This window comes from Octodon degus, unplaced genomic scaffold (assembly GCF_000260255.1).
Source record: "Octodon degus isolate 3935 unplaced genomic scaffold, OctDeg1.0 scaffold00179, whole genome shotgun sequence".
Classification (NCBI taxonomy): Eukaryota; Metazoa; Chordata; class Mammalia; order Rodentia; family Octodontidae; genus Octodon; species Octodon degus.
This window is the reverse complement of record NW_004524755.1, coordinates 4,310,381-4,334,753: the sequence shown is the minus strand read 5'-3', so window position 1 is coordinate 4,334,753 and position 24,373 is coordinate 4,310,381. Positions and strand designations below refer to the sequence as shown.

The 24,373-nt window shown below is 41.8% G+C and overlaps 1 protein-coding gene across 1 annotated transcript in view; it reads left to right on the top strand.

Annotated features, from left to right (window-relative positions):
- The window catches only part of Tnfrsf11b (TNF receptor superfamily member 11b), a 27,927-nt gene extending 14,102 nt beyond the window's left edge, over window positions 1-13,825 (top strand). Inside the window, exons 2-5 of the mRNA XM_023703779.1 lie at window positions 4,741-5,110; window positions 8,506-8,697; window positions 10,510-10,734; window positions 12,632-13,825. Of these exons, the coding sequence (XP_023559547.1) occupies window positions 4,741-5,110; window positions 8,506-8,697; window positions 10,510-10,734; window positions 12,632-13,020 (1,176 nt within the window). The 3' untranslated portion in view covers window positions 13,021-13,825. The remainder of the gene's footprint in view (window positions 1-4,740; window positions 5,111-8,505; window positions 8,698-10,509; window positions 10,735-12,631) is intronic.
- Window positions 13,826-24,373: the final 10,548 nt, after the last annotated feature.

The window sequence follows — 24,373 nt, the reverse complement described above, 5'->3', positions numbered from 1 at the left end:
TTACCATTACCATTACCATTACCATTACCATTACCACTTCACCTCCTGTACATGGGGAATCAGCTTAGAAGTTTCTGTGTGTTTGGGACCAATAGAGGGACAATCTACAGTAACATCAGTTGGAGCACTTAATAATTAAAATTATACATATAGTCCTGAAATATTTTGTTTTTGATGTAAAACAAACCTTCATTCATCAGTGATATTTTGAGATCCGATCAATTCTTTCCTTGAGTTTCGGTTGGCTAGCTAACACCTCATACTAAATATGCTAGCACCCCCTTTTCTATAAGTATTGCTGGTCCACTCAGTTTCACCCAACCAACTCAAAGATATCAGTGAACCTAATTGATTAGAAGTTTCTTCTGAATACTTGCCTCATTTCATTTTTACAAGTTGTCTTGTCTACTTCAAATTCCACAGTCGGTTGCTTTGCTTGTTGCTGCTTTCTGTAGAGTATTTTTTGTATGGAGGAGGTCCCATCTTGATGAAGCCATCCCAAAGTATCCAATAGTGACCTTTTACACTTATGTTCATTGGTTGAGATATTTAATTAAATTACCTTATGTTACTTACAATTATAACTGGCATAAGCCAGTTCTGCAACAGACATGTGACTGACTTTTGTTAGGCGTACAGCTCTTCTGGGAAGATCAAGAGGGAGATGGCATGCTGGAGGGTCAGCACAGCGTGGAGCTCCTGGGATAGCTGGAGGTTTGATAGAGGAAATAGAAGGCGTGGGAAACAGATTGATCACAAGAGGTCTACCTTACAAAGGGGTTGCACATGTAAAACAAAATGGAGCAAGATGTATGACAGGGTTAGGCTAAGGCTAAGACACTGGCTTTCATGTTCATTGGTTAATCAAGTTGCCAGGCCAGTTGTCAAGCAACAAGGCAGGGCTAGGAAGGCACTGGAGAGCAGCTAGTACAGCCTGCCCAGCATCATCCACCACCGCCGTCGGCTGACGTGTAAAGGACAAGCAGACAGCGGGAGGGTTGAAATCACAAACTCTTCACCACTGTCCAACAACAAGCATGGAAGCAGAGAAGGGGAATACAGAGAAGAGAGGCGCAGCCTTACATGTATTTTTAAGAAAAGAGGTTTGGAACATGTGAGGAAGAAACCCTGACCTGGGAACAAACACTGGATTTCAGGACATTCGTGTTCTGGTCAAGCACAAGTGCTCTATGCCAAATAATGGACAGCCAGGGAATGAGAAGAGGATAAAAGAAAAAAGGAAATGTCATTAAATTAAAATGTTATTTAATTCCATATAGCCCAAGCCTAAAGTACAAAAGAGGGGTGGCCTCTTGTCCTGAAATCGCTGTGTGCTTACACACACACACACACACACACACACACACACACACACACACAGAGGCAGGTGGCCTCGCCCTTGCAGAAGTGCACCCGTGGTTATCTGGAGACTACGTTACAGGGACATTTATTTGTAACCTCTCCTTAGGACTGAAATATCGTCATGTGGTGACGCAGCTATGGGTGGTGTTAAGATGATCTATCTGCTGGCATTTTCTTTACTTTTCCAGGAAATGTAAAATCAAGTAAGGTGAGGGCTGCGATGCAGCGCTCTCTCGCTCTTGCCCGTCCTCTGCCCAGTAACCGAGCCCAGACGTTCTGTGTGGGACTTGAGGCTAACCAGAGATTGAGCCCTGAACATTGAGTTTGGGCCACACAGAGTTCAGTCTTTTTACCAAAGTGGAAATTTTTCAAGTAAAACACAAAGACCCAATTGAATTGGAGGAACATAAGTTCTTCAAGGCTTTTTTTCTGTTTTTAAATTTTTTTTTGATATGGGGTCTCTCCACATAGCTCAGACTGGTAGTGATCCTCCTATCTCAGCCTCCCCAGTGCTGTCCCACAGACAGTTTTGGTTGCCTGCATGACTCCGGGGCCGGGAGGGCATGAGGTACCGGGAATTGAACCCAGATTCTTGTGCTTCCCAGACAGGCGCTTAGACCACTGAGCTATCTCCCTAACGCTTTTCCTGTATTTTAAAGGAATGTCAAAAATTTCCAAAACACTATTTCAAGAAACCAATATCAACAACAAAAAGAAACCAACAATATCATGCCCAGTTTCCTAGAAAAATATAAATTCCATTCACATTATTAGTTATACATTTTGAATGCCTCCTGTCTAAAGACATGAACACTAGAACTATTTCAAATTTCAGATTCTTATTTTCAAATTTGGGGTTATTTGCATAAATTTTGCCCATTGAGAATTCATAATCTGAAAATCCAAATTTCCATATTCTCCAAAATCAGAAACTATTTTTTGAGTGTGATATGATGCTTGGGAAGTTTCAGATTTTGGATCATTTCAGAATTTGGATTCCAAATTAGGGTGCTCAGTCTCTACCAGTATTTATGTGGTTGCTTCTAGTGAGGACACAGCTCTAGTGATTGGGCTGTCCAGCCCCCACCCTCTGCCCTTTGGGGTAAGGTAGAAAAAGTCAGCACTAATGCACAAACGGGTGCACCAGACCCACATGGCAAGGGCAACAGGGAACATCAGGAAGGTGCCTGGGACGAGGCCTAGCAACAGCACTCGAGAAAGGGATCCCCCTGGACCTCTGAGCTTGGCCTCCTGGAATCCTCAAAAGTAATGTGAACAGCTGCAGAAAGAATGATTTCTTGTTTTCATATGTGTTTGCAAACTTGTGTTGGGAAAACCTCATTCCACAGCACTGAAGACTTTAGAACTATTTGAATTAACAAGACAAAACCCTTGAAAGATTCCTGCAACATCCAAATGACCAGTGACTAGAAAGTCAGTCATTTCATCTTGCTTAGTTTCCTTCATGTCAATAAAAAGCCCCAGGGAATCTCAAAAACATGCTTCTCCCCCAGACTCTTACTCAATAGAGACATGAGTCAAAGGATGACAGGAGTAGCCTGGATTCTGTGCTCTGATTTGCTGTTTTGTTGGTTGGAAGTCCCTGACATCAAAACATTCCTTGAAAACTTCTGTCTTCTAAAAGAATCCTGGCTCTTGATAAGATATCTTCGCCTGTTTTTCTGGTTTACCAGCACATGTTGGGTACATTCAGCCTCAAAATTGCCATGTTCCAGTAAAACGTGAGTGCAGTTCTGTAGAATAAAATAATGTAAATACTTATGAGAAAATGTCATTCTTTGCCTTGGCCACCTCTGATTCAAAAAGGGGTTGCTGTGGCTTTGGCCTGGCTGGCTCTTCCCAGGTCACTCACTGGGTTTATGTGACATTTCCTGAGTTTTACAAAGAGAGTGTGGAACAAACTCCTGCGTTTGCCTGCCCATCTCCCCAAAGCCTGAAAATAGTCAATATTGACCCCTGTACCAAAAACAAACAATAAAAACCAAACAAACCACCCCGGACATAAAATAACACTGTTTCTTCTGAGCGTGGGTTTCCTGTGCTGAGTGGGAAGCATTTCTCCAGTGCTCCCTGGAAGATTTTCTTAGATTTACAGCTCAAGAGAAATCCCCATGAGGTGCTGTCCTCCCAAGAACTACACTTGCTGATGAAATCCTTTCTTCATGTCTGTGATTCCTCCCTGAATCATGTATGGCAACTTCTAAGACCTGGCCTTCTTCCTGAAAATTTCCCAATTGATGTAAAGGGAGGTACTGCTTCATTTGTAGACATCATTCACCCAAGAGAATCAAGAGTTTAGTGCATATGATCTTCACAGAAGATGTCAATTTTTAAATTCAAATTCAAATCATTAGCTTATGGAACCTCCAGCCCTGGCTGACCGTCTGTGTATTCCTGGTGCATGACTCCAAGGAACATTCAACAGAGCTCTGCTGCATAAATGAGCAATGATAAAAATGGCACTAACAAAATCACATAACTCCACACGTCATCTGTCTTTTACTTCATGATGGTTTGGGTCATCAGGAAGTCTTAGAGCAGGAAAACTCAGCTATCCTCTATTCCCAAGTACAGCTACTGTGACCTCTGCTTTTAGAAGTTCTAATTGCCTCCCTGTTTTTCCCATCTTCTTCACCTGATCTTCTAGATTGCATTAACATGTATTTTTCCTACAATTTATTTATTTTCCTACTCCTTTGGTAGGATTGTAAACTCCACAAGGGCAGAAAACAGTATTATTCAGAACCATGCATCACGTGCCCTGAATTCTACCTAGAATACTAAGGTTTACTGACTATTGATCCAATCCACAAAATGAAAGTGTAATTATTAGTATATTCTCCATACGTCAGAATCAATGCCAGAGTGTTTTCTTTGGTTTGGTTTTATTCACCAGACCTAACTTCCATGAAATCAGGATATTTAAGTGCGTGCATTCTAGGAGTCTATGTCTTTCACAATGGGCATAGGTGATTTGGGTGTAGCCACTCTGAGAACCACTCCTTGAACCAGTCCTTGTTCTAGAGAAATTCTGGAGCCCAGGAAGGTGGCGTAACGTGAAGGTCATGTAGATAGACAACAGTGCAGCTAAGCTTGATAATCTCTGTTCTGATAAGCTTTTGACTCTGCTCACCTGTGACCTGAACCTCCTATATTTGCTGCTAGCCCATCTATGCTCTTGGAGATTAAGCCACTGGAAGAAAAATGGTAGCTCCGAACTTGCTTTGTGATACACCTCAGTAGATGGGAAGTCCATTAGGCTTAAGCAGTAAGAGTCTTTCTGATTCTAACATTGACTTCACACAGAAGAACAACCCAGTTTCCATGCTAAGTTGTCTTGGTTTCTCTCTCTTCTAGTTCCTAGACATCTCCATTAAATGGACCACCCAGGAAATCTTTCCTCCAAAATATCTTCATCACGACCCGGAGACCTCTCGCCAGCTCATGTGTGAAAAATGTCCTCCGGGCACCTACCTAAAACAGCACTGTACAGCGAGGCGGAAGACCCTGTGCGCTCCATGCCCTGACCACTATTACACAGACAGCTGGCACAACAGTGACGAGTGTCTGTACTGCAGCCCCGTGTGCAAGGAGCTGCAGTATGTGAAGCAGGAGTGCAATCGAACTCACAACCGCGTGTGTGAGTGCGAGGAAGGACGCTACCTGGAGCTAGAGTTCTGCTTGAAGCACAGGAGCTGCCCGCCTGGATTTGGAGTACTGCATGCTGGTATGTTTCCGCTCCTGGTGTGCAGCAATGCCATTTACAACTATACACAGCCAGATAGTAGTGAGAGTTTTAAGGGATGCTTTTGTCCTGATGACATACGTGATAGCAGACTGCAAAGGTAATGTGACCTGTTAGATACCAACTGTGTGTCTGGACAGCTTCCAAAGGACCTTTCTCAGAGGACTACTTTGCCACTACAGGCTAATTTAGTGGAGAATCTCAATTGCTCCCTAAAGACACGCATGATAGATTGCTCTTTTTTAAAAGGAGAACACTTTGAGTTGTGCTGTTCATGTGTGATATATACCTCTATGTTCGCTGAACAGCCTCAGACTGTGATGCTTTCTGACAAACATCAGAAATGATACCAAGAGAGTAATTACACTGATATTAATGAGGCTCTGGAGTGCTAACAATGAGCAGTTATAATTAATTGTGTAAAAAATGAGAGTGGCTGGGGAAAAGCATTCCAATATTAAAAATGAAGGCAGTTCCTCTGCTGGCGTGGGAGTTGAGTGCCTGGAGGATAGACTACAGCAACTTCTCCAACCTGACTTTTCTTTTTCTTAGACAAAACAGACTGTCAAGCCAAGAGGAAGTCCTTGCCTATAAACAAAGTGCTTTCTCCCTGCATTTCCAATAACAGAGGTTAGGGTGAGGGTTCACTGAATCTATTAATACTACAATCCAATCTTTTCTACCACGGTCACATGTCCAGAGTAGACTGTAACTTCACATGGCTTGAGAAGATTAAGAGTTTTCACTTACTGAACTGAAAAAAAGGAAGGAAGGATCGCTACCGATTCAGACTGTTCACTTTGAAGCAGTGTTTCTCAATATTATTGATATTTAGGGCTGGATAATCTCTTCTGTGGGGGCTGTCCTGTACACTAGGGAGTTTAGCAGCCCGTAGATATCAGCAGCAGTTTACCTGCACTAAAACAACCCCAAATTCCTCTAGACCTTGATGCTTTGCCCTCTGGCTGGAAAAGTCTCCCTTGTAGAGAACCGTTGGCCTAATAGATGCTGGTTATCTGTAGCTATTTAACTTCCAAAAGCTAAGACATATACAGTTCATTAATAGATGACAAATATACCACACTATTTCAGTTTTGCTATCAATGTTTTGAAGTCAGATTGTCTCTTATCTGTTCAGCTTACATCTCTCTGTCTGCCAGGCAGCCCTCTAGTTCCTGTGGAGTTACCTGTGACCAGCATGGTGATTTAGGAGTTGCAAGGCTGCACTCCTTCCATCATTGCAATAGTTTGCATTTTGCCTGCCAAGTTATAATTTTTATATTTCCAATAATAACAACAAGGAAAACCATTAGTTAGATGAAAAATCTTAACCTATATACCAAAAGTTTTGCCAAATATGAAGACGGAAGTTGTATTGTATTCAGATAGGTCATGAGTAGAGCCTCTGAACATGCTGTGAAACTCTGGCTTCATGGCTCTGGGTTTCCTGCATCAAAGAATTTTAATGGCTAACTTACCTCCCCATGCCTCACACATGTGTCCTCACACACATGACCTCACACATGTGTCCTCACATATATGTCCTCACACACATGACCTCACACATGTCCTCACACACATTACCCCACATATGTCCTCATACATATGACCTCCCACATTTCCTCACACACATGACCTCATACATATGGCTTTACACATGGCCTCACACACATGGTCTCACACAAATGATGTCCCACATGTCCTCACACATGGCCTCACACACATGGCCTCACACACATGGCCTCACACATGGCCTCACACACATGACCTCACACATTTGGCCTCACACACATGGCCTCACACATGACCTCACAAAATGGCCTCACACACGTGGTGTCATACACGTGACCTCGCACACATGACCTTCTCAGTGGGATGCATGGGAAGACCACAGTAGCATGTATAGATCTGAGCAGTGATGAGACACTAACTTGGAACATGTGGCATTTGGGACAAAGGACTGTTGGATTCACATATCCAAGTCACTTGTCCCAAAGAAACTAGCAATGAATGAATGCCACAGGATTCCTGGCCAAATGTCTCTGTCAATGAAATGGCAGAATTTGGTTCTACAATTCTATTTAAGGGGAAGGGTGTAATAAGACAGGGAATTTTAAAAGAATAACAAAACAAATGCTCTGCTTTGTTCCTAAAATTATGTCACAACAATGATGAAAACATCTCATACACTCAGGCTGTGCTTCCTCATACTCTCTTCCTCCTAATCTTCCCTCCAGCCCTTTGTTCTTTTTATAGGTCAGTGAATCATCAATCTTTCTTGAAAGCAAAGAGAAAGGAGATGAAACAAGAACCAATCCATTTTGCCTCTCCCCCATTTTGGTAGAAAATACAATAAAGTAAAAGGAGGAGATATTTAATAAATGAAGTTGAATAACTATGTAGCTTTCATTTGTATTTTTTGTTATCTTCATAAGCCAAAATTAGCCTGTAAAATCTATGTCTGAATATTGAAATCTAAATCTGTTCAACTAGCTTACACTAGATGGAGATATTTTCATATGCAAATACATTATAATGTGTGATCTATCCATGCAGAATAGAGTCCAGAGTTTGAAGATACCTATTCTCCACATGTTTAGCTGTTAGATCCATTCAGATTTTCCTACCAGTGCTTTCTCCAAATTTATCAAATATATTTCACCCCGTGAGATATAAGGTCCTTGCAGGTTCTCTTCCTGAAATCTTAATGGCTTCGTGGCTGTGCTCCTTTTGCAACTGCTTAAGCAAACAGTATCTCAGCTTCTGTTTATGGGGGAACTTCCCTGCAGGCTGCTGCTTTGGATTCAGTGGCCAACTTTACCAGTATTGTCAAAACTTTATTAGAATCCTGTACGTTTTTACTCACAAGGTGAACTTGCCGATGAGTTGCTTTACAATTAGATTCGGGAAGGAAAGAACTGCAGTAGGAACTGATCAGAATTTAGCAATGCAACATTCAATAGGAGCCAATTTCAAAGAGTGATGTTATGGCAGCCAGACACACAATGGTTATCAGGATGGTTTTCAAGGATAATTAGCTGAAGATTGCAGTTGACAACGAGCCTCATGGCCACTCCAGCAGAGGCAGGACTAGTGCACGCTGTTGTCCTCTTTCTCCCGCTCATATTTTACAAGTATTTTGTAGGGAACAGCAAAACCAATTGGCATTTCTATTACAGGAAGGGGAGGCTGCCCCTAGGGTTGACTGGAGAAGTTTTGTTCTCTGCCTAATGAAGTGAAAAGCAAAGAAGCCCAAAGTTTGGTGCACTAACCATCATAGTAGCTGATAAATCCCAAGTCTTCCTGAAGCCAGATGAAAGGGTTATCTTCTGTGAAGGGTTGGAGAAGGTGCTAAAAAAGCTTGCTACTTTATGCAGGAACCCCAGAGCGAAACACAGTGTGCAGAAGATGCCCAGATGGATTCTTCTCCAATGAGACATCATCCAAGGCACCCTGCAGGAAGCACACAAACTGCAGTGCCTTAGGTCTCCTGCTAGCTCAGAAAGGAAATGCGACACGAGACAACCTGTGCTCTGCCAACAGCGAAACAACTCCAAAGTGTGGAATAGGTAATTATAGTCCAGTCTGTCAGCCTTGGTACCGCTCTCGGCTGAACGCATCAGCCTCTGGCTGTGCTATTTCTTGAATCTTGACCAGCTTACCAGCCGCTAACACCACAGCTCCAAATTCCCCTGCAGCCCCCGTTTTCTCACAGATAAGACCCCTGGCCTTGTGTCCTTTCACACTCATGGGCTGTGTCAGCTTTGCTGCTGGACACCAAATTAAAATAGTTCGAAGTGTAGCTTTTATTTTTTTTGGTGGAACCAGGGATTGAACTCAGGCCCTTGCACTTGCCAGGCAAGCGCTTACTGAGCCATCTCCCCAGCCCCTGAAGTGTAGCTTTTAAATTATGCATTTTAATCACTTTCTAGAAAATCTGTATTATTCACCTACATATAAATTGACAATGAAGGAACAAATTGACATAGACTGATGACACATTGGAAATACAGATGTGGTGTTGTTAGCACTGGCAATGTGGATTGAATTCCATGAAAGTTCCAAGGCTCTCTGGAGGTCTTAGATCCTTTCTGCAGTGTGGCTCACTAGTACCATGCTCCAAGCTCCTGAGCACATCCCTTGGAGGCGATGCCACTGATCGGACTGCAGTGTGCTCTCTCCCTGGCCCTCCTACCGGAAGACTGACCTCAGACTTTCACTGCAGGGCACAGCACAGCCAAGGTGATCTGCTTGTGTGTTAACCAAACAATGGCACAGACCAGGCTGGCCCTGCCCCGAACATCTTCTTGTACTAGATACAATTGCATGAAGCATGGGGATGAAACTTGATATATGAATGCTTGCAATGAAGTTCTAATGTTTTTTAGTTTCATAGAATTCTTAGGCAAATCATTGAGGCTTTCTGCTTTTGGGGTATCTGAAAATGAAATTAAATAAGAGTTTTAAAAAGATCAACTTCTAACTTGGACTTTCTAGCTTGTTCACTTAACTCACTTTGAATTTTGTTTTTGCAACTGATTGAGCACTGACTATGTGCCATGTCGTTTGCTGTATAGGCTTTAATAGTTACAAAAACTCATCGAAGGTTTCAGGGTTAACAGGGCTGGTGAATGGCCAAGCTCGGATTCTAAGTCATGTTTGATTAAGACACAACAATCGCCTAATGCCTGGTGTGTACTTGTGGACCTACCAAGTACTTGGACCATTTCAACACTTGATTATTTTATCATTGCTGTGCTTCTTCCCCTATTTGATGCATACTTTTGTGTGTGTGTGATTCTGAGAATCAAGCCAGGGTCCAGCACACATGGGGTAAGTGCTCTACCCCTGAGCTATACCCAAGCCCCAATGCATAGTTATAAGTCTGTGTCTACAGGTACGGAAAATAATACACTGCTCCAAGTTACTGTCCAAGTTGCTTATGGGCAATGATTATTTATTTATTTATTTATTTATTTATTTTATTGTACCAAGGATTAACTTAGGACCTTGTGTTTGCCAGGTAGGCACTTATTCTGCTGAGCTATCTCCCTGGCCCCTTAATTATTCTTGTTGTGATACTTTTAGGTACCTTGTAGAACTAAGTAAACCTAATAATTTAAATGTGTGTATTTATATCCAATATGATTAAACTGTCCGTGTCCCAAAAGTCCCCCCAACCCAAAATTAGAAAGCACACGAGCCTGTCAGTCTCTCTACTAAGACCATCCAATAGAATTCTGATTTTTTTCAAACTTCGCATTTTAACATGCTGTATGTTGGAACACTCAGTTGTGCTGCTTTTTGCTTTTGCTTATTAAAAAGACTTCCAGGAATCCAGCTGCTGAGTAAATGTGCTTGCTTTTCTTGCCTTTGTTCAGATGTTACGTTATGTGAGGAGGCTTTCTTCAGGTTTGCTGTTCCTACCAAGTTTACGCCTAACTGGCTCAGCGTCCTGGTAGATAATTTGCCTGGCACCAAAGTCAATGCCGAAAGTGTAGAGAGGATCAAGCGACGACACAGCTCACAAGAACAAACTTTCCAGCTGCTGAAGTTATGGAAGCAGCAAAATAGAGAGCAGGACATGGTCAAGAAGATCATTCAAGGTATGCTTGCCCAAAATTAACAAGTCGACGAGAAATCATGGACATCCCATTGTAAAACGGCCACAAGGCCTTGTGCTTGTGCGGGTATATGGGTGGCATTTCCTCTTGGGAGTTACTGCTGAACAACTGTTCACCGATAAGGTTGACATTGTTCCTGAAGAGTAGTCACGTGAAGTTTTGTTCTCTCTCCTGCAGCTATTTCTCTTTCATGTGCAAGGAATGCTCTAAAGAACAGAGATGCACTTCTAATGCAGTACTGGACCTTAGGGAATCTGCCTCTGACTGATCCCTTAGCTCCTTCTCAGCCGCCCTCTGGCTGAGCTAAATGGTCTTTAGCAGCTTTCGATCTTGGCTGGCACTTCTCCTCCAAAGCTGTGAGACTGAGACTGTGTTTGGCAGTTCTTTCCAGAGAGGCACAGATTGTCTGCTGGCATCTTGTCTCGGATCCTCACACATGGTCGCTATTCAATAACCATTCTGATAGCCTGTGTGGGAAGGATCAGTAAGATAAGGACTGAGAAGGGTTTGAGCTTCTTAGAAGAAAGGGCTGGTTAAGACCATGCAGTTGTGTATCCTAAAGGCTTCTAAAGCATCTTCTTTAGAAGTTGTATGGAAGAAAGGAGATGGGAGAGAGAGGGTGGGAAGGGAACGGTGACACAGAGAGGACACACAATGGCGGCAGAAGAAATCCCAGAGAGGAAATAAGGTGCACCCTTGTAGACTGAAGCTTTAGGATATATACTGTTAAGACTTCCCACCTCAATTGCCAGGAGGAGGATGTGCCAGAAAGATGAAGAGGTGGTTTCCTAATATAGACAGAGCCCAGGAGAAATTCGTTCCACTCTTCCCCAAACCCTGAAGTGCATTTCCCTATACTTTGCTGAAAACTTCAAAGTATCTGGAAGCAGAACAATAGATTTCAGGCAACTAACATCTTTTGACAGCTGAATGCTTTCACTTAAGCAAAGAATAAACTTTTCTTCTGTTGGTGGTGAAACAAAAGTGTTCTTTGAATGTATAACTAGCCCTGGAGCAAGAAGAAAGGAAAACAGAATCTGAAGCTGTTAGAATGGCAAGGAACTAACTTCTTCCCTACTTTATAAATGAGGACAGCCCAGAAAGATGAACTGACTCGCCTTAAGGCCCACAGATACTAAATGACTCTTGTCGTTAACAAAAATGTTAGTTACTCCCTCATCTGTTTATGCCCAAGCTCATTGTTGAAACTTCCTCCAGGCTATGTGTGTTCCCCTACCCCTGTGTTTTCAGATATCTGTTTCACAATGGCAGCTTTTCTAGAGCTGCATATATTTATTAAAGACAAGTGAGTAACATTTGTTGGATACCATGCAGAAAGCCTCCTGATAGTAAACAAGAAAAGATTCCTTGCCCCCCCCCCAAAAAAAAAGACTAGCGGAAGCAACACTTCCAGAATGCCTCAGTCAGATATCAACGAATAAAATTTTACATTACAAAATGGTAATTTGTAACATAAAATAGTGATTTTGAAATGAAAAAAAATATATTATGAAATTACTACCTTAATATTTTATTTTGGCTTTGCTGAAATGTTACAGTTCTAAAGTTTAAATCTTGAACACTAAGAGTCATGTGTCTACCTTTCTGCAGTTAATAGTCTAAGCTCAGAGCTTCTCACACAGCTTTGTTGGATGCCTAAGATGTGTAGCATATTATTCTGTTATAACACAAAAGAATATTGCTCTTAGCCTTCAGGAAGAGCTAGTGTCACTTAAGCCACCTTAAAAGAAGAAGAAAGAAAAGCTTATCCTTGACATAAAAATTATGAATTCTGCAGGAACCTTTCGCCTCGGGCTGCTTTGGGGATGGCATTCGGTGAATATAAATGACTGTTTCTTTGGGCGCTTGCTTCGCACAGATATCGACCTCTGCGAGGACAGGGTGCAGCGGCACATCGGGCACGCCAACCTCTCCTTCGAGCAGCTGCGCAGCTTGATGGAAAGCTTCCCGGGGAAGAAAGTTGGAGTGGAGGACATCGAAAGAACGAGAAAGACGTGCAAATCGAGCGAAGAGCTTCTGAAGCTGCTCCACCTGTGGAGGATAAAGAATGGAGACCAGGACACTCTGAAGGGCTTGATGCACGCGCTCAAGCACTTGAAGACGTACCACTTCCCCAAAACTGTTACCCACAGCCTGAGGAAGACCATAAGGTCCCTCCACAGCTTCCCCATGTACAGACTGTACCAGAAACTGTTTCTGGAGATGATAGGGAATCAGGTGCAATCGGTCAAAATAAGCTGCTTATAGCCGGAAGTGGTCATCGGACCGTTTCCTCCCAAGGGGCGGGATCTGCTGGGTGAGTAGATGGTAGCTTCCGCGCCTCAGGGGGACAGTGCTCGCTTCCTCTCACCTGTGCCTCAGTTTGCCACAGGGCGCTAAAAGGAGGTGTGATGTGCAGAAGGAACTAACGTCTGCCCCCAGCGTTCAGTGAAGCCCAAATAGCTCGTCCCACTGTCAGATCCAGCCCAGTACCTACTGAACACAGTTTTTCTATTACTGCTTGCAGTAATTCAACTGGAAATAATAATAATAACTAGACTCTATCATCCCTTTCCAAATATGGGAATGTCTGACTTTACTAGCGTTGAGATTTCAGCTCCCCTAGAGGCTTTTATTAGAAAGCCATATTTTTCCCTGTAAAAGTTACTAATATATCTGTAACTATCTTACAGTATTGCTATTTATATTCATTCAGATACAAGATTTGTACATATTATCATTTTAGAGAGAAATGGTATAAGACTTAATTTTAGAAAGAAAAATATATTCTGTTATTATTATGACAAATGAAAGAGATGAAATATATTTTTTAATGGAAACATTGTAGGATTTTCTAATAGGTATTGCTATTTTTCCTGTGTGGAGTGTTTTTACAATACGATGTTTTCTGCCTAAGCTGTAGTATTGTTTTATGAAAAATGCATTATTATTTGGTCAATTGTTTAATGTTGGAAAGTGTATGAAACACGCGATCTGAATATCAGATGCTCTGAGAAATTGAATGTATTTTATTTAAAAGATTCTTTGGTTTTACTGCATATAAACAACATCATTAAAGTTTTCAAATTATTTTCTATTGCTTTGCCTCTTGCTTGTATCTGAACGGGATGTTGGTGTGGGTCTTCAACCTCCGCGATTCCTGTGCTTTCCGTACCACATGTGGGAGTTGTTAAAAAATGCCAGTTGCTGGGCAAAGCTACTGAAAATCTCTAGGGAGGAGAGAAGAAACCTGTATTTCTAACAAGATCCAAAGCAATTATTATTTCACTGAAGCTGGAGAATTTCTGAGATCAGGATTAGTACACAGGTGGGGCCAGCCCCGCCCAGCTGCACCCACAAACATGGAGAAGCAGAAAGAGGGGAGCTCTTTTGGCTGCCCGCAATGGAAAGAGCGGCAGGAAAGAGAAGCTGATTGGGTTGAATGGTGTTTCCCCATAAAGCGCTTATGTCATAATCCCAAGAATCTGTGAATACTGCCTTGCTCAGAATAAGAGTCTGTAGATGTCATTATGGAGTTTTGAGATGAAATCATCCTGGGTTATCAAAGTGGCCCTAAATCCAGCGGCAATTGTCCTAAGGGACAGGCGACGTGGGCAGGCAGGAGGAAGTGAGGCAGTGGTGAGAGGGCACCCCTGCAGGCCCCAGAAGAGGAAGCGCAGCCATGTCCTGCAGCTTCCGTGGGGAGGGCAGCCCTGCTGACATCTCGATTTAGGATCTCTGGCCTCCAGAGCTGAGAGAGAATAAGCTGTTGTTTTAAGTCAGGCAGTTTTTTAACCATTAGCTACAGCAGCTGCAGGACATAAACACAGGTAGCATCCATACTTCATAAATGGCAGAAGAAGCTGATCCTGGGTTTTACAGGACCTGAAGTTCTAGCTCTTTTTCCTAATCTTGGGCTGGGAAGATAGCTCAGTAGAAGCAGCACTTGCCCGGCAAGCACAAGGTCCTGAATTCAGTACCGGGGAAAAAACAAGCAAACAAAAAAAAAAAAAACCCTTAAATTTTGGGGCTAGGGAGATAGCTCAGCAGCTTAAGTGCCTGGCTGGTGAGTGCAAAGTCCTGAGTTTGATCCCCATTACCAAAAACAAAACAAAAAAGTCATCTTTTTCCTAATCTTTTATCTCTGTATCTTTCAGTTTAAGCTTTCAAGTTTCTAGGAGAGACTGATTGTGTCCAGGTTGGGCTGATGGAAACACAGGGCCAAGGAGGGGCTCGCCTCCCTTACCAGTAACCCTATTCCTCTGTGAACAAGGGTCCACTGCACTCTGTCCTTTCCACATTTTACTGTGACTTATTAGAATGTGACATGGGCAGGAATTAACCTAATGTTTATGGAAGCCCATCAGACGTGGTTAGTGCAGAGACGAGCAGATCCGGGTCAATGAACGTGGAGCAAGCCTTCCACTGTTGGCATGGCGACGCGGAGGGGTCGGGTCCTAGCAGGAGGCCGGCGTGCACGGCGACACTCTGCACCTTCCTCCTTCGGAAGCTCCAGCTCATCTACTACAATTCTCATTTCCAGAGAACACAACGGTCTCCACCTGCTAGCTAAGTTTAAGAAGCGTTCCCCCACATGGCAGCAACCCTAGATTATTCAGAGTCTTTCATGCTTGGCCTTCCTTGCTAGCTGCTTCTCGAGGCCAACTTACCGCCAGCTTCCAAAGGAGACGAACTCCATGAACACCACGGCAGTCGAGTTTTCTTTCAACTTTTCATTCTGAAGCAATTTTCTCTTCCTTAGTCCTAGAATTAGAGTTTTTCTTTTTATTTAAAAGGGTATTTACATCTATGAATTTTCTGGGGGGCCGGGGAGATGGCTCAGCAGAATAAGTGCTAGCCTGGCAAGTGCAGGAGCTTGAGTTCAATCCCTGGTTCCGCCAAAAAATAAAATAAACAAAATAGTAAAACAAAATGGCTTTTAGAAACCAAAAGCTGGGTGCTGGGTATGTTCATTGCTACTGAAAAAAATCATTGCTTCTAGGCCTTCTTAATAACCAGAGCTATTAATAAGTAAATATATGCAAGCAAATTAACCCAAGTATGTGCACATATGTACTTAAGTGTATGTGTGTATTATATGTTCTGTCCCACATGTACATATACTCCACTGAACTCATTATAGCCTTCATCTTCCTCTCCTCTGATTATTCATAACTTCTTTCCTCAAGTTACAAACATGGCTCATTAAATCATTTATTTTCTTAATCATAGTTGTACATAAAGTATCTGTGTAATTGCTAAGAGGGGCTCTGTGAGAAATTTAACAAAAAAATTGCAGGGCCCTACCCAGGACCTCTCGTGTCTAGGGTGCTTAACACTTCCACCACCTCCAGTGTCTTACAAGGAATCTAGGACTTTCCATGGCCTTTACTACCTACTTGAGACCTTGTCTCTCTCATAGTCTGTTCTTTTTTCTTAGAAACCACTGAGCTCTTCCCCATCCCTGTAATTTTGCCTTCTCCAAATGTCACGAGAACCAAGTCATATAATTTGTTACCTTTGGTGTGACTTTCTTCCACTTAAGAAAATGCATTTCTGATTATTCACATTACTGTGTGACTCAATAGTTTATTCCTTCATATTTCATAGTATTTTATCAAAAGGATGAAACAGAGGTTCTAGTTATCCATTCCCTCCCTGTAGAGATTTTAATTGTCTTCTGTCTGAGGTGATGATGAATAAAGTTGCTATAAATACTTGTATAAAGACATTTATGTTCACATAAAACTTCAGTTATTACAGGTAAATACCAAGGGTTAAGATTACTGTGTCACACTCTAAGTGTATGATTAACTTTGTAAGAAAGTATCCCTCTTTTCCAACAGACTGGACCATTTTGTATTCTGCTGAATGCGTGAATGAAAGCTATTGTTCTACAGTACTGCCGCTCCCTCATACTGTTGGCTTGATTTATTTTTATTTTCATCATTTCTGTGCTCTGCAGTGGTGCCTTGCTCTGTCTTTAGTTTGCATTTGCCTGGACTAGCTGGAGTAGTCTGCTAGGGCTGCTGTGCCAAAACACTGTGCACTGAGGTGGTTTAAGCCGTGACATTTTATTTCTCACAGTTCTGGAACTTGGAAATCTTGGCTGAGGGTGCTATCAGACTGATTTCTGGCTACATCTTCCTTACTGGCTTATAAGTTCACACCTGGTCACATTCTTACAAGCTCTTTCCTCTGCAAAGCCAGAGAGAGCACTGGTGCCTCTTCCTCTTCTTACAAGGAATCTACCTAAGATTTTCCTTAGCCTTAATTACCTACTGAAAGACCTTGTTTCAAAAATCCATTCAGCTGAATTGAATGGGTTTTCCAGGCCAGGTTTTTTGAGGAGTCTCCACACTGATTTCCATAGTGGTTGCACCAGTCTACATTCCCACCCAGAGTGGAGAAAGGTTCCTTTTTCCCACAGCCTCTCCAGATTTTGTTATTCATTGATTTCTGTATGATAGCCATTCTTTCTGGGGTGAGATGGTATCTCAATGTTGTAACAATTTGCATTTCTCAAAAGGCCAGTGCTGTGGAACCTTTTTTCATGTATTTATTTTCCATTTGTGTTTCTTCCTCTGAGAAGTGTGTATTCATCTCAGATGCCCATTTTTGAATTGGGTCTTTAAATTTTAGGGGCCGAATTTTTTTTTAGTTCTTTTTATGATTAGAAGTCCTTGGCCTGAGTGATCGTTGGTTATGATTTTTTTCCAATTTTAGAGTTATCTTTTCACTCTTTTAGTGATTTCTTCTGACAGGCAGAAACTTCTCAATAAGAGGAGATCCCAGTTGTTGATCCTTTGGAATATTTCCTGTGTCATTTGGTTTTAATTCATGAACTATCTGCCTCCTCTTAGTCTTCAAGATTTCTACCTACTTTCTCTTCCAGGAGATACAGTGTTTCTATTTTAATGTTTAGATCTTCAATACATCTAGACTTTAAGATATTTCCCTTCTGGGTATTTTCCAAAAAGAAATGAAAACACCATACCATAGTGATATATGTGCACCTATGTTTATAGCAGCACAATTTGCTGTAGCCAAATCTTGGAAACAACCAAAATGCCCATGACTTGCGGAATGGATGAAAAATGGATGAAAAATGTATTTTTATACAATGGAGTACTACTCAGCTATAAAGAAAGACAAACTCGAAGTCTTTATAGGTAAGTGGCTGCAACTAGAGGCTATACTCATAAGTGAAATAAATCAGACTCACATGTATAAATATCATGTTGCCTCTCTAGTGTAAGAACCTGAAAGAATAAATAAAACCTGAAAGGTATAATAGATATAGAAAAATGGAAAGAAATAAAACAACAAAGATGAGAGGAAAAAAAGAGGGGGGTAAAAACATGCAAGTAAACATACAGGATGACTGAGATGATTGTATTAATAATTTCCATCAGTTTTTTTTTAAATAGCAGTTAATGTTTAGAATTTTTCACCTTGACTAATTCTATATGCTGAAATCCATGATCTGAGCAACTACACTGAGGACAACAATGTGTAATCAAAACCATGGTTAAATACCTCTCATCTTGGTCTTCTAAATGTATACCATTTCTAATGTCTTATCAATTATTATACTCTCTTTAAAATAATTTTTTTAAAAAGACGGAAAAAATTTAAGATTTCTTGAAAGCAAGTGTTACTATTCAATTATTTGCCCAATCTTGCATAACTATATCTGTTAATCTGAGCAACAGATTTGACAATAAAAGTAGATGATGTAACAACCGCTGTTAATTTGCTATTACTGTTTTGAATATCCATGACATATGTATTGTTACATATTACTGTTTATGTATTTTTTTTCTATTTGTTCTTGCTTCTTTTTTTACTCTTCAAAATAAAATTAGGGGAAATACTCCTTTAAGGTGTAGGGCCTTAACACATGGATCAGAGGAGGACCCCACCGACTCCGTAACTCTTTTTTTTCCACCTCTCCTCTAAGAAGTCTCTCTTTTTTTTCTGACTCTGTAACTCTAATGGTGCTAAGCTAATCATTAGATTTTGGTTGTTTCCAAGATTTGGTTATGGTAACTCGTCATGTATTTATTGGTGCCTGTGCATCTTCTTTGGTGAAGTTCCAGTCTAGTCCTTCTGCTCATTTTGAAATTATATTACCTGCTACGTAATCATTGAATTTTAAGCATACTTTCATATTCTGGGTGGGAACCCTGGCCTAGACATATTACTTACAAACCTAGTTGCTCAATTGTGGCTTTCATTTTGGTATACTTATTGTTTGTTCCACAAAGGGTTTAGATGCTAATAGAATTTACCCTCTTTAAAACAAACTGTGGTTTTGGTGTCGCATAAAAAATATGCATCACCAAATCTAATAGATTTTCTTCTGTTCTTGTCATAGCTTCATATTTAACATTTAAGTTTATTGACTACTACGGATTAATTTTGTACAGTTGTATTAAGTCTATGTTTTTGCACATAAACATACAAATGTTCTAGTAAAATTTCTAAAAGGGCTAGTATTTACCTATCAAATTGCCTTTGTGATTTTGTTAAAAAAAACCAATTGATAATATTTGTGTGTGTATGTATTTCTGATCTCTCAATTCTATTCGATAGTTTATTGACTCTGTCCTTTCACCAACATTACCAAATTGTATTCATTACTGGCCCTTTATAGCAAGTCTTGAAAATTTTTCTGGTGATTGTTATGTGCCTTGGGAATATGCTATTTTTTCTTGGCTTTATGTTTGTTAGAAGATGTAGACTGTCACACTCTGTAAAAATGAATGAGGATGGCTGCCGTAGCTGGCAATGGGGACGGAGGCTTTCTTTCTTCTGCTAGGACCTGAATGGAAAGCTTTGCATCCAGAATCAGGCCATTCTGTACTTCCTGCTGCTGCTGCTGCTGCTGCTGCTGCTGCTGCTGCTGCTGCTGCTGCTGCTGCTGCTGCTGCTGCTGCTGTTACGGTTACAATCAAGGTGCTGCAGATTTCAAATTCCTAGACGTTTCTAGGGTGGATACGTATCAGAGCAATGTCTGTTTGACTCTGTTGGGAGTGGTGTCTCAGAGAGCTTCTCTCTGCCCATCCTCACTGCTCTCCTGTCCCTCTCTTGCTGCACAATGGAAGCCTGAGTCTCTGGTATTCTGACTAAGGCTGTGCCTTGGACAGGTCTTTTCCTGACTGCAGTTGTGGACTCAACAGTGAATCAACCAGCTCTTCTCCTTCCTTCCTCCTGCATTTTTTTCTTCGGCTGCAACAAGCCGTCATCTTAAAGAAGGATTTTTGTTCTTTCTGTTTCTCTGACATAAAATATTAACTTAAATTTAAACAATTTCTGCAAGTCTAGACCCACTGCTTTCCCTTGTCCACCTGTAAACTTGCGCAAGCTGTGAAGTAGTTTTCATAGCTTGGTATTTATGGACTGGAATGCTGCCCAGAAACAATGCAGAAAGTTTTATTACAGACATCGCGTCTCCCAAAGCCCTCTATGAAGTATGTTCACGTACGGCACCATCGGACCTATTATAAGTGTCATATTCAATAGATCACCTTTGGTTTTTACTTTACATTGAAAATCTCATTTGCTAATTCACTTAAAAAAATATCTTGAAGGACAGATCCAGAAGATATGGGACGCTGTCCTTAATGCCCAATTCTAAGCCAGAGCCATAGTTGTAGACCACCACTGACCTCAGAGCTGTCACACTTTCCACAAGTAACCACAACCTTCAGACACAGGGAGTTTATCCATGGCTAGAAGACGAGTGTGTGAGGAAGGGGAAGCTCAAAGGTAGACAACTGCAGCCCTTCCTTCTCTACTCACTCAGAGGTCTCCAGCGTGAAGCAGCCCCCTCCCAACATACTTCGCCTCTCTGGAGCCATTTTCATGAACTGACATCAAAATTCAATCTGAGGTATGAAATTTTACTCTTGATCAGATTCCCCCATGGTTCTTAACTGACTCAGTCATTATAATTATAATGTTCATGTTGAATACAGGTGTACTTGTTTATGATTTTCTTGGTGTAGTTTTCCAAATCTCTTTCCCCCCTAAAACTAGGAAATAATAAAACCAGGGATCTCACTGTGATGACGGTGAGTCCCAATTCTGTTATTGAGTTAAATGCATCCATACAGAATATGGTGCAGTCTTCTCGAGGTGGGGGGAGGACACAGTGTAACTGTCAGTACCATCCAGTTTGTGCTCAGTCCCAGCGGAGCATGGGTGTCTCATGTCATCTCCAGACCCAAGGGCAGAGAAAGAAGCAGCAACTTTCCTGGGTCTTAAGGGAGATGAAAGGCAGAACGAATTATATTTTCAGACATAAGGAACTTATAGGAAAAGTCCTAAAAGTTACAATACATATAATATGTTGAGGACCCATGTAATTAGACCTGTATTGTTTGTATCAAAATTTAGTTAGTGAAAAATAAGCTTGTAAAAAAAGGGGGGCACTGAGGAGACAGCTAGATGGTCTGAGCACCTGCCCGGCAAGTGCAAGGACCTAAGTCCAATCCTCAGTATCACATGCAGTGCTGGCCCCGGACCCTCAGGTATGCTGTGCTGGCCACTGAAACCAGGCGTGGTGGTGCACACCAGTAATCCCAGTGCTGGGGAGGCTGAGACAGGAAGATCACTACGAGTCAGAGCTGTGTAGTGAATAATCTGTACCAAATAAATAAATAAATGAAACTTTTTTTAAAAAATTAAATAAAGTAAGCTGTAGAAGTGGATAACAACTCAGAGTTGTTAAGATACTATGCACTATTAACAGCTAAAGCTTCATTTTACATCATTATTTTGGTATCTACCTTTTTCTTTCAGGGATCTGCATTGTCTTACTACCAACTCAGCTATGTGCTTGCAATCAGGTCTGATAGCTGTTATCCCATACCTGCCCCTAACCCAAAGCATCCAATCAAAGACTTCTTTAAAGATCTGAACTTGGGATTACTTCAAGGGGAATTTTTCTCTCCAATGAAAGTTATAAAGGTCTGACCCTCAAGCTGCAAGCAGCCCAGATAAAAACCTAGTAGAACAAGACAGACAGGAGAAAACTGATGGTGTTCTAGTCATGTCTTCTTTTTTTCTTTTCTGTTGGAATTATTTAGCTTATTAAACCACTGAATTTTCTATTCTTGCACTCTAAATAACACCCCCACCTAATGTGTGGAACAAGGAAGAGGACCCTGAACGCCAGGCAAAGCCATTTGGGTTGGAGGAACTCATTGCTCGAAGTAGTCCCACGCTGTCCACCCGAAAATCTTTAATGCTATCAAATTTGTCTCTTGATGCCATGGAAGGGGGGTGCTTGGGAATGGTATTAATTATTCAAAAGGAAGCAATTTGAAAAGACCAGCACAGAAGTATGGAATGGATTCTAGAAGAAATAGGCTACGGGACCTGAACCAGCTGGGTAAGTCTCAGAACCATACTAAGATAAATAGGACCAAAATGCTAAGCAGCCCATGCAGACGAGGTGGGGCCCCTGGCAGCATGGAAAGAAAGGGTCAGGATATGACCCACCAGTCTTCTGGGGAGAGTCTGTGGAGGAGGAGCCGTGTCCCTGGCACTTGGTTGTGACTAATGGATCGAGACTTCTGTGTTTTTCCAGGTATTGAATACTAAATAAACCTTCCATTTCCTTGGGTTTTCTTGAGTCTTTTCTCAGGGAAATCCACCTCATTTTTTTGAGACAGTAAAGCTTAAGTCATATTTCCACAAAATCCATCTAATTAAAACAAAGCATCTTCCAACTCGACATTTCTACAGCAATTTTGGCTTTTTGTGACTCATAGAACAGACAATTGGAGGTAAACAGGGCAGACAGGGTATGAAACCTGCATAATTCTGGTGGAATCGTGGGTTCCTAAGAGAAAACCTGAGTCCATCTCTTCATGACACTTGCTTTGGTTCAGCCACACCTAATCCATGCTGGAAAGCAGTAACTTGGAATTTACACATCTTTTAACTATTACTATAATGCCCTCCCCTACACAAACACACACATGCACAGCTGATTCATATGCAGAGCCTGTGCCCCCAATGTCCCAACTTTATTAGCTCTCACGCTGATGTGGTCCTGACAAAAATGGTTTCCTTACGAGTAGAAATGCCTACTCTTGGAATTTTAGAGGAGATACTAGGGAGGCTTTCTAGGTTATCTTCATTCATTGCTATTCAGATTTAACTAATCATGAGGATCACTTGAGCTGTTGGTTCCAATTGCTTCTTCCCGGGACTCTTCCACGCTGGTGCTGATTACACGGCTGAGGCAGTGCAATGCCAGGGCTCTTACTGGGCAATTTATTTTTGTTTTTTTGTTTTTTTGTTTTTTTTTTTTTTGCAAAGGCAATATCAAATTTTTAATTTCAATTTAGATTTCACATACATAAACAGTTAGACATGACCTTTGCCTTCGAGCAGCTGTTAGATTGTGAACAAGGATGTGATTCTGCTGCATCAGGTCACTGGAGTTCTGCTCCTTTGCTGTACTGGGCATTGAACCAGGGTCTTGCCTTCCTCATGCCTCTGCCTCCCTAGAGTACTGGGATAACAAATGGCTGTGCCACTGTGTCCAGCTATGAGAGTTTACAATTTTTTTTTCAGACCTACTCATATGCCATTATGGTCCGCTACTTCTGAAGCATTTCAAACCTATTTGCTCATGTAGTTGTCATAACTCATGTTTCATTCACACATATGGTGGCCTTCATGTCAATGAGAAAAGAATGAGGTCTTCCATCTTGAGCTCAGGAGCAGTACCTTCTGGTTATTTCCACTGTTTCCAACATAGGAAGAACACCTATGTTAAAGGGGCAGCAGAGGGTGAGAGAGAGGCTCTGCCCCCACAGCTCTTCAGATGACCAGATGAGACCTCAGCAAGAGGCTGTGGCTGGAGGAGCCTTTTCCTGCTCTCACACCCCAGGAGAGGTGTGGGAGTTACACGCTCAGTGTTAGTGAAGCTGTGTGAATTGCCTGCTTTGCTGTGAGCTTGAGCCTTAGAGCACTGCCCTCTCCCTCGGCCTCCCACCGTCTGTTTTCAGTGTGCAGCTCTTCACAGACAAAGACATTTCCATCTTTTCAGCAGTGTGAGTCGTGCAAGCTCGAAAGTCACACTCAGCTCTGTTAAAAGGTTCCAAATGAGAAAATGGAATATACCTCTGGTGGACTTCAGAAAAAGTTTATTTTGCCATCTGTTACTGGACAATTTAGAGAAGAATTACTCGTCCTTATGTTTAAGAATGCACTAAGGATCTGAGATACTAAAGTGCACAGCTAATGGGAGAAGTCAGAGCCCCTCAGTCCATCAGGGCTCTTGTTTAACTTTGGGCTTCCCTTCATGGAGATGGGGAGAGGTGGTCTGTCCTATCAGAAGGAGCGCATCTGCCATTGGACTTTATCTCCTGACATGGTCATAGTTTAACTGTTTTTCTTGATGCTGATGACAATAGCAATCATCACTATCACTTATTACATGCTTTAGGTTTCTACACTCTTGTCTTATTGAAGTTTCTTGAAAGCAGTGTTTCAGGAAGCCAGAAAAGCAGATCTCTGCTCTACCTGTCCTGGTGTGCTGCTGCGCCTACGCTGGCTTGGTGCTCACGGTAAGTGCCACTTCCCGAGAACTGACAAG